The sequence below is a fragment of the Trichechus manatus genome, unplaced genomic scaffold, assembly GCF_000243295.1.
Source record: "Trichechus manatus latirostris isolate Lorelei unplaced genomic scaffold, TriManLat1.0 scaffold00031, whole genome shotgun sequence".
Classification (NCBI taxonomy): Eukaryota; Metazoa; Chordata; class Mammalia; order Sirenia; family Trichechidae; genus Trichechus; species Trichechus manatus.
Genome location: NW_004443967.1, coordinates 7,763,521 through 7,778,992, shown reverse-complemented (window position 1 = coordinate 7,778,992; position 15,472 = coordinate 7,763,521). Strand labels below are relative to the sequence as shown.

General features: G+C 41.2%; 1 protein-coding gene across 2 annotated transcripts in view; it reads right to left on the bottom strand.

Moving 5' to 3' along the window:
* Nucleotides 1-799: 799 nt before the first annotated feature.
* SLC18A2 (solute carrier family 18 member A2) overlaps nt 800-15,472 on the bottom strand; it is a 38,055-nt gene continuing 23,382 nt past the window's right edge. Inside the window, exons 10-15 of one of the 2 annotated variants that reach the window (XM_004374880.2) lie at nt 14,270-14,348; nt 13,836-13,887; nt 13,133-13,196; nt 11,318-11,437; nt 11,051-11,184; nt 800-3,248 (exon numbers count right to left, since the gene is read on the bottom strand). In XM_004374880.2, the coding sequence (XP_004374937.1) occupies nt 3,144-3,248; nt 11,051-11,184; nt 11,318-11,437; nt 13,133-13,196; nt 13,836-13,887; nt 14,270-14,348 (554 nt within the window). In that variant the 3' untranslated portion in view covers nt 800-3,143. Of the gene's footprint in view, nt 3,249-11,050; nt 11,185-11,317; nt 11,438-11,505; nt 12,101-13,132; nt 13,197-13,835; nt 13,888-14,269; nt 14,349-15,472 lie in introns of those variants that run through there. The other variant, XM_023729987.1, reaches the window with a different exon arrangement.

Here is a 15,472-nt window from a genome sequence, read left to right as displayed (position 1 = left end):
AGGGTCACTATGAGTCAGAATCTACTTGACGGCAGTGAGTTTTTTAATAGTAAAATAGTAAAGATATAAAGACCATAAATCCCCTAAAATTAATAAATTTAAAATCATTTTAAAATATATTCATTTCTAAAGTGACAAATTTTTTTTCTTTAAAAAAGGAAGGGGACTCCTGTAACCCCTTATTGCATCATCATCAGTCTTCTTTGAGATCTGATTAAAGCTATGGACTCTCACCCCTGAAAGATAAACACATGCACACCGTTCAAAATGTCCCCAGTTTCAAGAGTTATGGAAACTCCATGGGGCCCGGTTAAGCAGCACTGTGTCCAATGGCAGCGTATTGTTACTTTCATCAGATGGTTACTCACAAATTAAGACAACAATATTGCAACTTTAGAGTTACAATGATAAGCCGGTTTTTCCACATTGGCACAATGTAGCTATATTATAGTTTAAAATAAATTGTGCCAAAAAGTATGGTTCAGAATAACCCGGAGTAGATTTCCACCTGATGCCTGCAAGCAGAACAGAATAATTTTTAAATATCCACAGTCAAAATAATACCGTGTTACGTATTTTATTATAACCATGTCTGCTTTATAAAGGAATACAAACAGGCACAGTACAATGTTCAGAATATTTATTAAGTAAACTAGCTAAAACATGACTTGGACAGACAGACTTAGCAGTCAAAAGAAAGAACTGATTATTCACTGTACCTCATTAGGGTTTTTGTTACAGGTAGTCCCTGACTTATGATGTATTTGAGTTACAAGGAACTGCACTTAACGACCAGCTGTTTTGGGGGATTTTTTTTTTTTTTTTTGTACATCTTATCGTAATATGTACTACATACAATATTGCACACGTAATTTTCTGATGTTCTCAGATGTTCGCTCACAGATGTTCAAAGATCAGATCTATATAGACAATAAAAGGCAATAATAATGAAAACAAAAAAATGGTACTTAGAACCAACTTAAGACGGAGTCATCAGGACAGAACCCCGTCGTAAGTTGGGGACTACCTGTATTTGTATTACCAGGTAGAAATAGAAACCACCTCTGTTCAAGAATAAATGTTCAGAGCACTGCATATTCTTTGTTCTGATACATAAACAATAAAAAACACTTCTCTTTTCAGTCTTGCTAACCCAAAATAATAGTCACAAAGACCTACCATTTCTCTCTCTTTTTTTTTAACCCCCTCAGATATTACTGATCTCTTGCTCCCAAAACAGTCTTGGAAAACACATTATCTTTTACGTCATCCCTTGGGATGAACAGCAGGCCTGGGCTTTACCAGTCATTGTTGAAGACACTGAAGCCTTAAAGGCAAAAATAAAATAGGAATAAATTGTGCTTGTGGGTAGCGGGGAAACCACACACCCTCAAAGAGAATGGATTTATAAGATGTTCTTTTTTCAAGCTCTCCTATTGAAAATAATCCTGCTTCATTTTAGGCATATAAGAGTGCCTCCAGAGCCACTTTCCAAAACAGCAGATCTGTGTAAGTTGCCCAATGCAAATAATTAAATAGGAATCCTGCTTGCTTTAAACACACCGCACTTAAAAACCAGACTCTGAGTCATTGGTAAGAGCTTCATAAAGCAAACAAGTAGTAGCTGCATTCCTAGCGAATAAGAAATAGTCATAAGACTGAAGAATCTTCATTCTAAAGTGTTTTCTCCTTGATGTCCCAAGTAAACAGTAACAATTTTAGCTTAACGAACTGACAAGAGGTAATTTTTGTTCATGATTACAGAACTGCAGAATTAACAAGTATTATTTTGACATTCCACACTGTCTTCACACTCCAAACACTCATACAAAACTTGATGTAAACAGGCAATTTTCACTAACACAGTATTTGCTGTTACATTGAAAAGGCGCATCGATGTTGTCATGCTTAGAAAAACTACATTACACAGCACAAATGATATGTTAACACAGACATTTTTAGATGTTTGGCTTTCCTTTTCTACCTGTGAAAGGAGGTGTGTCCTAACCACTATTACTTTTACCTATTTTCATAACATGCAATTCAACAATTTCATTGCTTCATTTAAAATGTTTTCACATTGATGTGAACAACTTTCAGAAGCCTGAAAAATGGAACAGTTTTCAGAAAACCCAAAATTAATAGATCTCTAGAAAACACATGACCTCCAAAGAGGTCAAAAATAGTAGAGTCTGATTTTTCATGTCATAGCAGCTTCACTACCCTTGCAGATTTCTAAAACTTGAATTAGATGTTGATTTATCTTATCATGCTTAAACAACCTCAACAGTGTAAGAGCATACCTATACCCTCAATTTTCTTTCCTCCAACAAAACAATCTACCATACATCTTAAAGGAAAACCTTCTAGTTGTTCACAGCTATATGTTTCTGTACTTTTCTGTGCTTTCAGAGCATTTACTATTTTTTCCTTATCAGCATTAATGTTTGCTGCCAACCACAGGACACGTAAACATAATTTATAACCATCTGTTTACAGGTAGGTGATTACACCGAAAACTATGCCAGCTAAGGTTTATGGGTAAGTCCAAAAGATGACTGACTCAAGTTCATGTCCTGTCCACTTGAGATAGTTAGCATTTAATTCGTAAACACATTGATAATAATTACAAGTTAAATAACTCAGCACACATTCCAAGTCACTGTATAATGTATGCTGTCTTACTTGATTCTCTTTTTCAGACTTCCTCCTAGCTTCTCATTGTTGGAAGAGTCTCAGAGATAATGTGTGCTTTAGTTGTAAACACTCATTACCAATATTCAGAAAAAATAGAGGATTTTTCTTTTTGCCAAGTGTTCGTGAATGTAAGCTAAAAAATTATATTTGATTTGGATTCAAATATTTATAGATTTACACTATACCTATTTTGCCAAAATATATTGTATGATATTTAATAAAACCAAATACATAAAATAAAGTTTTCAACACTATTTATACAAACCCTAGAAAAGCTTCTTTTTCTTTATAAGGCTGTTGGCAAACGATCATAACCATGGAAAAGAACCTTTGGTTGCTTTACTCTTTAACAAGGGACAGATGGTATGACTAAGACAGGCTGGATAAGTCATTGCACTGGAAACACTGTTTTATACAATTTAATACTTGGATGACTTTGGAGGCTCTCAGTCACTTTCAGATTCTTCATCATCACCTATTGGATATGACTGGATGTTATTCTGGGTATACATTTTTGTTTTAATGGGGCAGTTGTGATCCATGAGAATAGCCTAAAAGAGAGCAAAGTAGAGGTGTATTAACTTCTTGTTTCATAAAGATTAAGATGGTTTTAGCCTACTTGTTTTCGAGGATTACTAGTTTGGAAGCTGTGTATAGTACCACCTGCCGTTAACCAGTCATTGGGAGCGATTGCCAGGTGCCTGGCCTAGATTTGCAGTTCTACACTGAAAATCCCAGGCAACAGGAGCTAGCAGAAGTGGTCTCTATGGGGTCTTTTCATCATACCTGTCAAGGGCCACAAGTCAATTCTGGGGAACCTATACACCACGAAGCAAGGGGTATGCAGGCTAGGTTTAGGAAGAGGTAGGATCTTGGAACTGGGATGGGAGGAGCCTGAAGATCACCCAGTCTGACTTCTATTTATAGACTTCATGGTAGCAATACACTGAGTGAGGATGCGCTCACTCCTTAATGGGGAGAGCTCTCAGGTGTCAGAAATGTACCTGAGGCTGAACTAAAACCTGTCTCCAGATTAACAGATCCAGTTCTGGTACCAGCTGTCTCCACAGTCTGCCCTTACAATTTGTTAAGACGATCACCACGGCCCATCAGATTTCTCTAGGCCAAACATCCCAGGGCCCATATCTTTTCATAAAGTGATTTCCAGACCGCTTCTCTCCAAATCCTGGCTGTCCTCTAGCTCAAATGTATGATTTTTTAAATCCATCCCCCTTCAGATGAACATAAAAATCTCATCCCTCCTTTATTGTTATTGAATATTAAACAACAGTGTGACTGAAGACAAAGCAATGCATTGCTTTCAAACTGCATCCTCAGTTGATAAGCACTTGTAATCGTTATCCTCCTGCAGGTGTACTGAACGGAGCAGAGTCTGATAATACAGCTGACATTTAGTGTGTCAAGACATGCTGAGCATTTTAGATGCAATACCTCAACCTCACAATAACACTGTGTAGTAGGGTGAAGAAAGGCACAGAAAGGAAGAACTTGACCAAGGGCTACACAGCTAGAATGTGCCAGATGTCAGTCCAGGCAGCCTGAAGGCAAAGTCTACTCTTGTAACACTCCACGGCATAGTCAGAAGAAGGCAGAGGACAGGCAGTGGGCATTGTGTGTGACTAAAACATTCTCTTTTTCCATTAGGCATGTCTCATGGAGTTTTCCTCTTTCATGTGAACTAAGCCAGTTTTCTCCAATATCTTCCTGTGCATTTAAAAAAACTAAATGGGAATGTTTACCTGTATTAAAATTTACCTTATTTTGTCCTATTGCAACCTATCTTTTGGTGTTTGTTAGCTGTTACTCCCAGTTCTTATCCCACAGATTTGATAAGCTTCTATGACTCCACTCAGTGTTTAACCCATTTACCGTTTCCCAAGAAATTCTAAAAGGATCTGCCTGTGTGACTGATAAGGTCTCCTTTGCCCTCTAAGTTAGGCTGCCAACCCAACTCGCCAGCTGCAAACTCAGTTCTGTTTTTTAGTATGCTTCTTGCCAAGTGAATTGACACTTGTATTTAATAAAGAGCACAGTTTCTAAAAATAATTGGGGCACTAGACATTGTACACTATGACCAATCTCCCTGTGTGGATGTGTTTAATCCTGTTCCCCCATACCCCGCCCCCTGCCACCCAATAGCCAAATGCTCCATTTCGTTGGATTAGTGATTCTCAAAGAAATATGCCAGGAATCACTGTGGGGAGCAGAGAGACCAAGCAGGTGAAATAGGAAAGTCCTGTCCCTACTCTACCCTCAGAAACCCTGGTGGCGTACTGGTTAAGAGCTATGGCTGCTAACCAAAAGGTCGGCAGTTCAAATCCACCAGGTGCTCCTTGGAAACCCTATGGGGCAGTTCTGCTCTGTCCTATAGGGTCGTTATGAGTCAGAATCAACAGCAATAGGTTTGGTTTGGTTCTTCGGCACACCACCCTCACGTGACAGTGGTGTCAACGTGTTGCATGTCATTATCTAACACCACAGCACAGTTAAACAGCTGGCCAGTTTACTGGGCACCTCTAAGCTTTGCACATCAGTGCCCTTAAAGAGCTTCCTAGTTAGCGAAGATCCTATACCAGCAACCTACCTTTTAGTACAGATACCACATGAGATTGAAGCTGTCAAGGATTTCATTTTACTTGGACCCACAATCAACATCCATGGAAGCAGCAGTCAGGAAATCAAAAGACGCATTGCACCGAGCAAATCTGCTGCAAAAGATCTCTTTAAAATGTTGAAAGGCAAACATGTCACCTTGAAGACTAAGGTGTGCCTGACCCAAGCCATGATATTTTCAATCGCATCATACACATGCAAAAGCTGGATGATGAATAAGGAAGACCGATGGAGAATTGACGCCTTTGAATTGTGGTGTTGGAGAAGAATATTGAATATACCATGGACTGCCAAAAGAACAAACAACTCTGTCTCGGAAGAAGTACAACCAGAATTCTCCTTAGAAGCAAAGATGGCGAGACTGCATCTTACATACTTTGGACATGTTGTCAGGAGGGATCAGTCCCTGGAGAAGGACATCATGCTTGGTAAAATACAGGGTCAGCAAAAAAGAGGAAGACCCTCAACAAGATGGACTGACACAGAGGTTGCAACAATGGGCTCAAGCGTAACGATTGTGAGCATGGTGCATGACCAGGCAGTGTTTTCGTTCTGTGGTGCATAGGGTCGCTATGAGTTGGAACTGACTCGACGGCACCTAACAACAACCACGTGAGTCAATGACGTATTCTGGGGTTCACAGATGCAATGCCCACTGTGGTTAGTGCTTGGGGAAAGCTATATGGAAGAGGTGGGAGTTGAGCTGGGCCTTGAAAGATGGAAAGGATTTGGATAGCACGGGAGGTGAGAATGAGCAAAGCATGATTTACCAAAGGGAACATTAAGTAAAACAGGCCACGGGATAAGCCAGCCTGGCCACCACAGAGATGTGATGACAAGGTACAGTGAGATATTAGTTGGAAAGCTTGGTTGGAGACAGACTGCAGGGACTTGAATGCCAGGCAAGGGCGTGTGACCATCACTTGGCCCAAAGGCAGCAAGGCAGCCTTGTAAAGGAAGGCTGTCACTCCACTTACTCATAACTGCTTCCCATCCCTTGGTTCATCCACCACCAGCCCTGCATGCACGTGTAGGTAGAATGCCCGACGACCCCAGATCCTAGTACTGGGCACGTAATACTGACACAATAAAAAGTGCTGTAAGGGCAGATGCTCAGGCAGACCGGTTAGCTGGCCGCACACAGACTCAACGTTCAGAATGTATCAGTTCAGCCAAACATTGTTGGTCAACACGGCCTATTTATTTTTGGTAAAGAAGTTTTCTATCCTTGAATCTTGTATGTTGTAAGGTGAGTAGTCAGGACTGTATCTTTTAAAACCTAGCTTGCTGGCTTCTGAACCTCTTTGGAAAGATTTATTTGCAATAATATATTGTACAGTTATACATGATTAAATAAGCCAGATGGCATGAAATATTTCAAAGATGCCATGAAAAGAGAGGCAGAAACAGCATGAAGTGTTGAGTGACAGGTATAAGGTGTGGCCACGGAGCAGTCAGCTTATCTAGACCAGCACTCTGTGGATTGCTGTGGGGAGAAAGATGTACTCAGCTCTCAGATGAAGAGAAGAAAAGGGGGGAGGCTATACTTTGAATTAAGAGCAAACCCAATTACTCATAGTTGAGCCCTGTTGTTGTTGTTAGGTGCTGTCAAGTTGATTTGTGACTGACAGTGACCCCATGTGACAGAGCAGAAATGTCCCACAGGATTTTCTAAGCTGTAATCTTTATAGGTGCAGAGCGCCAAGTCTTTCCGTCACAAAGCCGCTGGTGGGTTCAAACTTCCAACCTTTTGGTTAGCTGCCCAGCCTCTGCCAAATGCCTAGTTCCATGTCAGCCACAGAGCAAAGTCAGGATAGCCAAGATCATCAAAACGTGTGGGTCAAATGAAGTCTAAAAGTAATGCCAGTATTAAGCTGGGATAATTGAAAAAGTAAAAGCATTAACAGGTAAGAGTTTCAGGCTATGAGACTTTGAAAGGTATCAGGCCTGGGTGGTAGAAAAGTTTTACTCTCTCTAGCATAACGAAAAAACAATGATGGTTTTGCATCCACTCTGTAAATGCCCTGCAAAGGGGGCAAATCTCTCTATGTGGGTTATAACATGCGGAGCATATTCAGTCTCGTTCCTGCTGGGTGGTGGGCTGCAGAGCGGGTCAGTCCCTGGCTGCCTGATCTGGCCTGAACCACAGCCTCCAGAACACAGGAAAAAGAGCCACCTGGGAAAAGAAAGCTGTGGTCCTTAAACCAACTGCTTTCCGGTGTGGGCAACAATTAGAAACTTCAAGAGCAAAATGTAAGAAACGTACTCTATCTCTAAAAATAATCCTTCAACCTGGAAAAAAAAAAAAAATCCATCTCAGAATGCAGCTATTCCCAGCTGAGTATGTTGAGCATGAAGGGCTGCCATATGTAATTGTCTTATAACTGGAACAAATGGCAGTGTGGCTATTTCTTATACTTGCACAGCGACTTGGATAAGTCCCTCAACCAATATATAATAACACTGATTACAAAAAAACAGAACTCTATAAAACCAAGTGGAAGAAACACTCCAGTGCTCACATACTAGTTCATAATTTTATGACTTGTAATCCATGAAAATAGCATTCGATCTTTCAATACAAAACCCCCTAAGTCCAACACCTCATTATAAGAAGGCTACCTAATGAAAGAATTGTTTGCTCAGAGCTGTGTGCCTTGTTTCGGCTCTCTCGTCCCGCACCAGTGCCTGTGCGTATCAGATTTTCTCAAGTGCACACTAATCAATTCCTTCTCCTCCGTGGCACTGCCATCCTGACCTCACTCGCTGTTATCATGAGGGGCTATCAGCCTCCACCCTGTTCCTTCCTGCTCTGCTTGCCCATTGAGTAGGCGGCAGCTACCGGCCTGCTACACTCACATGTTACTATTCCGCCAGTCAAATGGCATCTGACTTAAAGCCTTCAATTACGGGCATCAATTATGGGCAGTGTACATGTTCTCAAGTTTTTAATGATTCATCTTGCTAAGCACTTGTTAAGGATTTTGATGTTTTGCAGTGAAAATGGCTTTCTGGAAACCTGTAATTCTTACTGCTTTGCTTTTCAGTATTGTCTCTTATACTTCTTCAGCATTTTTTTTTTAAAATGACCTAAGGCATTGGTTTAAATGTGGGAAGAAAAGGGGCACTGAAGCTGCCTTCTGACAATTGTTTTGTGGAACACAGAGTGGCAGCTGGCTGAGCAAGTAAACCACCTGCTCGTCCTCTGACCTCATTCATTTCCTCCAAAACCTCAGATAAGACTTCACGGGGCTGCCGACAAATGGACAACATGGCGGCCACTGAAGTCCATGCCCTGGCTGGGGCACCCGCTCAGCAGTTCTGGGGCCTGTATGGCAACAGGAAGCTCTCACCTCACAGAGGGAAGAAAGGGAAGAAACTGGTACCACAGGGTGATGGTAAGTCAGAGAGTTAGACGAGGGCAAGGAAGAAGAGTGGGTGATACTGGAAATAGTAACACATGAGCATTTACCATGTGCCAGTCTGGGGTAAGCACTCTGCTGGGATTCTTTCATTTAATCCTCACTGCAATGGTACAAGGGAGGCAGATGCTGTTGTTTCTCCCAGGTAACAGAGGAGGAGGAACTGAGAATCATACAGCCCCTAAGTGCTAGGATCAGTAGAGTGGTTAGCCCACAGCCCATGCCAACCCCTCACTATCTGCAAGAATCTTACACCATCTCCTGGGTGCTGGAAGCATTTGCAGGTAATTATCTTTCAGTCAAAAAGGGCTGAGAGTAACCTTCACTCAGCCATAATCAAATTGATATGGAGGTAAGAGAATGACAGTTTTTCAGTTGTTGCATTGAGAACTGTTTGACCCCTATTTGGGCAAGATACTGTTCTGAAGTCAGCCGAACAAAGATGGATCAGGAACTTACACAACCCTGGTGGAGGCTGGAAAACAGGAAAGTCCCCTCAGAGATGTATAATAAAGCACTACGGTTGTTCAGAGCTGGGATGCATTTACACAAGACTGTAAATGACGAGGGTGATCTGAATGTGACGAGGTGAAGAGCAGGAAAATGAAAGAAGAAAGGGATGGCTTATTTCCACTCCTTTTCTTTGAGTCAAATGTGTCATGACTATTTCAAAATTATCTAGTTAAATTCTACTCATCAAGAGCACAAGGCCAGTGACTAGAGCTGGATACATTTTTAAAACATGCTGAATGAATTAATGAATGCAAAAAATGCCCAAGACAAATATAGGCTGCACATAACCTAACTTTAGGGTCTCTATCTTTAAAACCACTAACTCATCAGCGAAAATCATAAAAAAGCAGTTCAGGAAATGCCAAAGCATAAGATCCACTCAGTTCAACCATCAGAAAGAATTTCTGATGTACTCTCAAGAGAACATCACAAATGAACCTCACATCCATTCATGAACACAAAAACACCATCTCCTCTTGCCTTGTTCATCTCTCTTACTCATTCTCAATCCAAGGCACTCTTCTTTCAGCTCCCTGAGTATCAAAGATAATGATGTTTCAAAGATAAGGAGTCCCATCCCTAAGTATGGATTATTATCAGAAACACTGAGCTTCTCTTTCTGGGTAAGTTAAATATCTCAGAAAGGTTAAAATGAATGCTGCATTTCAAAATTCAAATTTAGAATCAAGAAATGTGAACTTGTTCAAAAGCGGGACATTTTATACCCTACACTATAACTTGCCTATCAGTATTATTCTGCCACAAAGTGATGAATTAAAAGGTTCTACATGCTCACGTGCGTGCCCAAAGATGCATAAAAAAAGGTTCCTCAAGGGAACGTTATCTATACTAAAACCATCTCCAGAATCTTACAAATTCAGTAAGGACGAAGACACCAACTATTAATGCTGTGTTTGTCATGGATTGAATTATATCCCCCAAAAAATGTGTGAATCAATTTGGCTGGGCCATGATTCCCAGTATTGTGTGGTTGTCCTCCATTTTGTGATTGTAATTTTATGTTAAAGAGGATTAGGGTGGGATTGTAACCCCACCCTTACTAAGGTCACATCCCTGATCCAATGTAAAGGGAGTTTTCCTGGGGTGTGGCCTGCACCACCTTTTATCTCTCAAGAGATAAAAGGAAAGGGAAGCAAGCAGAGAGTTGAGGACCTCATACCACCAAGAAAGCAGTGCCAGGAGCAGAGCACGTCCTTTGGACCTGGGGTTCCTGCACAGACAAGCTCCTAGTCCGGGGAAGATTGATGAGAAGGACCTTCCTCCAGAGCCAACAGAAAGAGGAAGCCTTCCCCTGGAGCTGACGCCCTGTTTTTGGACTTTTAGCCTACTAGACTGTGAGAAAATAAATTACTTTTTTTAAAAGCCATCCACTTGTGATATTTCTGTTACAGCAGCACTAGATGACTAAGACAGTGTTGGGAGGAAAGCAAAAAATACCACAAATGGCTAATCCTGGGCATTTTTCTGTCCAAGATTTTCAAGAACGTAGAAAACTGAATTAAACTACTACACGTTTTTATTTTGTTGACAAAAAGCTATACTGACTGCTAATTAAGTACAAAAATAACTTCACACTTCCAATTTGTAAATATAATGTCCAATATAATAAAAGAAGTAACTGCCCTATGTGATGCAAACTAAAAGGAACTCTTACCATTTACGTTTGGAACATGTTTTAGAATAAAATCAGGAGGAAGGTATCCAGAAGATCATGCTAAAATGATCAAGAAGAAATGCTTCATTGCATCCTAAATTTTTCTTACCATTTTTTCTTCCTTGGCAGGTGGACTTCGAAGAAAAAAGCAGAGAGGAGCAAAAAGAATATCAATTATTCCAATAATTGTCATGAGCCATGGAAATCCAATTGCCTTGGCGACAGCCCCACCAGCAGAAGGACCTTGAAGGAAACAGAGAATTAGATAAAGCTCTCTCCAAATATTTTGTAGACAGAAAGATGCAAATAATTTTTAATAAGCATTAGCTGTCATGCACTGAGGTAAAAGTTTCTTTTGCAAAGTCAATGTCCTTACCTATGGCATATCCCATACAAAATGCAACATCTGCAATGGCATACACACTCCCATAGACGGACACATGCCGCAGGTCTACGAGGTAGCCCATGATGGGCATCATTGACGAGTCCACCATTCCTGTGGGCAGTCAGGAAACACAGTCTATAGAAAACTGATGTGAACCACATGGGCTGAATGTCATGGAACTGTGTCCTAAACTCACTATCCTGCCAACTTTTCCCCTTTTGTCACTGCCACCTGCAAGTCTTGAGGCCAGACCATCTATAGCCTTTGGCTGGGACTGGAACCCTGTACTGCATGCAGTCTGAATTCCTGTCAGTCCGGCCTTTGCCTGGTCTCTGCCTTGCCTCACCTGGTCCTCCAATGTCTGACTGGCCCATCCTTTGTTTGAGGGCACCAGTCCTCTGGTGACTCACTTGGCCATTCTTCAGATCCAGGGGAGTTGCTGGTTCCTGGTTGTGTGGATCCCGAGCCTGCTTCCCCTTTGTGCTTTCCTGACTCCTGACTGTCCACCTACTTTCTGATCCACTTGTCCCTTGCTAGTTTGAGGGACATGAGAGATCATCTGGCCCTACTCAGGAAATGAAGACCAAAAGAGGCTTGCTCATTTCATTGATTAAAAAAAAACCAACAGCCCAGGATTAGAATCTTTGGTCTCTTGAATAGTCAGGACAGGTAGCATAAAGAAAGAGCACGTTTTAGAGTTTTAGAGTTCTGGGTTCAAACCTTGGCTGAAGGACCATGATCATGCTTAACCTCTCTGAACTTCAGTTTCCTCATCTGTAAGATAGGGATGGTGATGATTGGCTAATGAGATAATGCCTGTGAACACACTCATGGAGTGCTCTAAGTTTGCTCTCTCAGCCCCACATGTATCAGAAGCAGGCAGACAGTGAAATGTCTTTCATTCAACTAGTATTTGCTGATCGCCTAATATGTGCTAGATGCTGGGGACACAGGTGTGGACAAAACTAACACAAGAGCTAGATATTAAGCAGAGAGTTGAAAAATTAATTACCATTGTGATTGGTGTTACAAAGGTCAGGTGGAAGGATACATATATATATGTATACACATATTTACATTTACACATACATACACACATACACACACACACACACACACACACACACGGGAACCTATCCTGGAGTTGGGGGCGGTCAGAAAAGTCTCCGTTCCTTCCTTCTCCTGCACCACTCAAAGGTTAAATTCCCACCCTCATCCTGTGATGGATTTAACAGTTACGTTTATCATTATCAGTCTGTATACTGTAAATGAGAAAGGCATACTATTAATCCAAAATGTCAACAAGATTTCCCCTAATATATTGGTTATTGTTCCTCACATTTCAAAGCCTTCTCCTTTGCCTGTGAAAATTTCTCCAGCACAGGCAGGCAGACATCAATGTATCAGTCTGCATTTTGTTCCAAACCCAATAGAAAAATGTACGTGAAGTCTTTGTCCCTCAGCTTCATCAGAAACTCTGTTGGCAGAGATGGGCACAAATAAATGGACTCTGTGTAAGGATTCTCTTGTTTGCCCAAGCTCAGCATGCAGTATCAGTTTGCTTCAGTAAACATTAGGCTTTTGAGAAAGCTGGTTTTCAGGAGAGAAATGTACTACTGCATGAAAGCAGGTATCCTGATGTGGACCATCTACAGAGCGTACCTGAGCTAAGCTGCCCACAGGCTCCTCTTGAGCTTCTAGAAATTTTAGGTTGAGTAACTACAGTCTGCCAGAGTAAGAGGAAATCATTCCTAGTAGTAGGGAAAATAGAGCTTTAAACCTAAGCACAAGGCTCATGTGACTTACCAATTGCAAAACCAACTCCAAAGTTGGGAGCTATGAGTCCATAAATGTTTTTTGCAAAAGGAATCTGTAAGAGGAAATAAATGGTATGCTAAAATAAGTTCCTGATATTCAACTTTTAATCATCTTGGAGATTCTTAAAAAGATGTCTTCCCTGGGCTTAGAATGTCTCTTCCCTTCTGAAGGAAATAGGGGGAGGAAGGAGACGGATGGACTTGGGGAAGAACTGGCCCCCCCAAATCTTTAACAACAAAGGTTGAAAAGTGTCTTATAACTACCACAACAAACAAGTTTACCCCATACATCAAAGATCAGCCTAGTCTACACCCAATTTCTGACAAGGTCAAGAAGGCCTCATTTGGAGTAGACATTGGTCATTGCTTTATTCTAGAAAAACACCTTGCTATTGTTACAGGCTAGTTGTCCTAAAGCGTTTAGGGGATTATAATGTTTAAGATGATTTTTTTAAAAAGAAGTTAAAATCTAAATATGTAATAAAACATTCTAAATAACTTCCAACTGACATACAGTTAGGAGGGCATTGCCCAAAATTTAAGATGAAAAATTAGAAAAAAATGAAAGATACAATAAAACTAAATAGTGACAAATTTCTAACTGCAGCAAGATGTTGCTTGGTGACTCCTGTCCCAGGTAAATGTTTTACTCACAGATTGTTTCCACTTTTCAATTGCCATTTTTTACTCACACATAAAATGCTGACTCCAACGATTATCATTCCCAGAAGAGCACAAAGCCATCTATCAAAAGAAAAACGCCATCAATAAGTGAGTGTTCAATCTTTTCCCCAGTCCAAACTTTCAATGGAAACCAAAGCAATTACTTGTAAAAGCTAAGGCTGAAACACTTAGAATTTTTATTAAAGTAACTACATTATTAGGATCCCTGGTGGCGCAATGGCTAAGCGCTCAGCTGCTAACCTAAAAAGGGTCGCAGTTCAAACCCACCCAGCAGCTCCAGGGGAGAAAGAACTGGCGGTCTGCTCCCATAAAGATTACAGCCTAGAAAGCCCTATGGGGCTACGGCCCTATGGGGTCGCTATGAGTCAGAATCGACGCGACGGTGTCTAACAACAACAACCAAGTTATTATAACGGAGTGAGTGGTTTTCATTTAATCTTACCTCCCCATTTTGTGTGCGAGTATCCCAAAAATATTGGTTCCAATGAGATAAGAGATACTGGCTGGCAAGAAAGCAATGCCTGTGAATTTATGAAAAGGACACCTTATCAGTACGATATCAGTCAAACGTTAGAAAAACTAATAATTGTAGACACTGCAGTGATGATTACGGCTGACGAAATGAAGCACAGAGGCCTGCCCCCGAGCAGCTAATATCCGGCGGCTGGCGGAGCAGTCTGCACCCCCTTCGGCTGATGCATTCGCCCAAAGCTGCCGAAACACTTCAGAAATGAAAGCATTTCTCTATCAAATGCTCCATCTCGCCTCCACCTCTGTCTGCTCGCAAGCTCTACGCATGGACCCAAACAGACAGCTCCTGATGGGCTGAGCTCGGCCACTGAGGCCTCATGTGTGAGGTGACAAATGGTAGCATCTGTGCATGGACCATCTTTCCCTCTATTATTGGGGGTTACAGAAGTAATACACAGTCATCAAGGAAATCAGAAAACATTAAGCAAAAAGAAAAAGTTAAAATGATCCCAAATCTCATTACTCAGGTATCCCCTCAGTTTTCGCTTCCCCTGTAAGTCTGTATGTATACGTGTGCGCGCACAGAATTTATTTCTCAAAAAAAAAAAAGGGATTACACTACGCCTACTGTTCTACATCCTGCTTTTTTCAATTAGCTTTATGAATATCTTTGCATGTTGAAAAACAATAACTGTCTACGTGGTCTTTCTTAGGACCAAGTTGTATTTGGCTGACATCCTCCTGCTGGGGGTTTCCCACACTCCCAGGAGAGGGAGCTTGCATCCTCCCGAGTTCTGATGAGCCTGAAGCTGATTTCCTGCTCGTGGGAGCAGCAGTTGCCTTGAGAGTGGTTTCTTGGCCAATAGAAAGGCCTACTCGAGTCAGACCAGGCTTAGCTGCAAGTGGATTTGCCCACGTCAACTCTAACTTGTCCGCATCATCACCAGGACAATAGGACGATCACTTTACTAAAGACTGCTTTTCAAACTCTTAATACTTTTATTATTTTTCTTGAAATCAGATATACCAGATTTGATTCTGAGCTGGTAAAATTTGCTCTGTTCTCAATCCTATGATTGTTCTCAGTGTATCTAAATGAGACAAACGACATCCTTCAATAAAAAACAGCAATGGACAAAGAATTAGCATATGACCCAGCAATTCCACTCCTAGC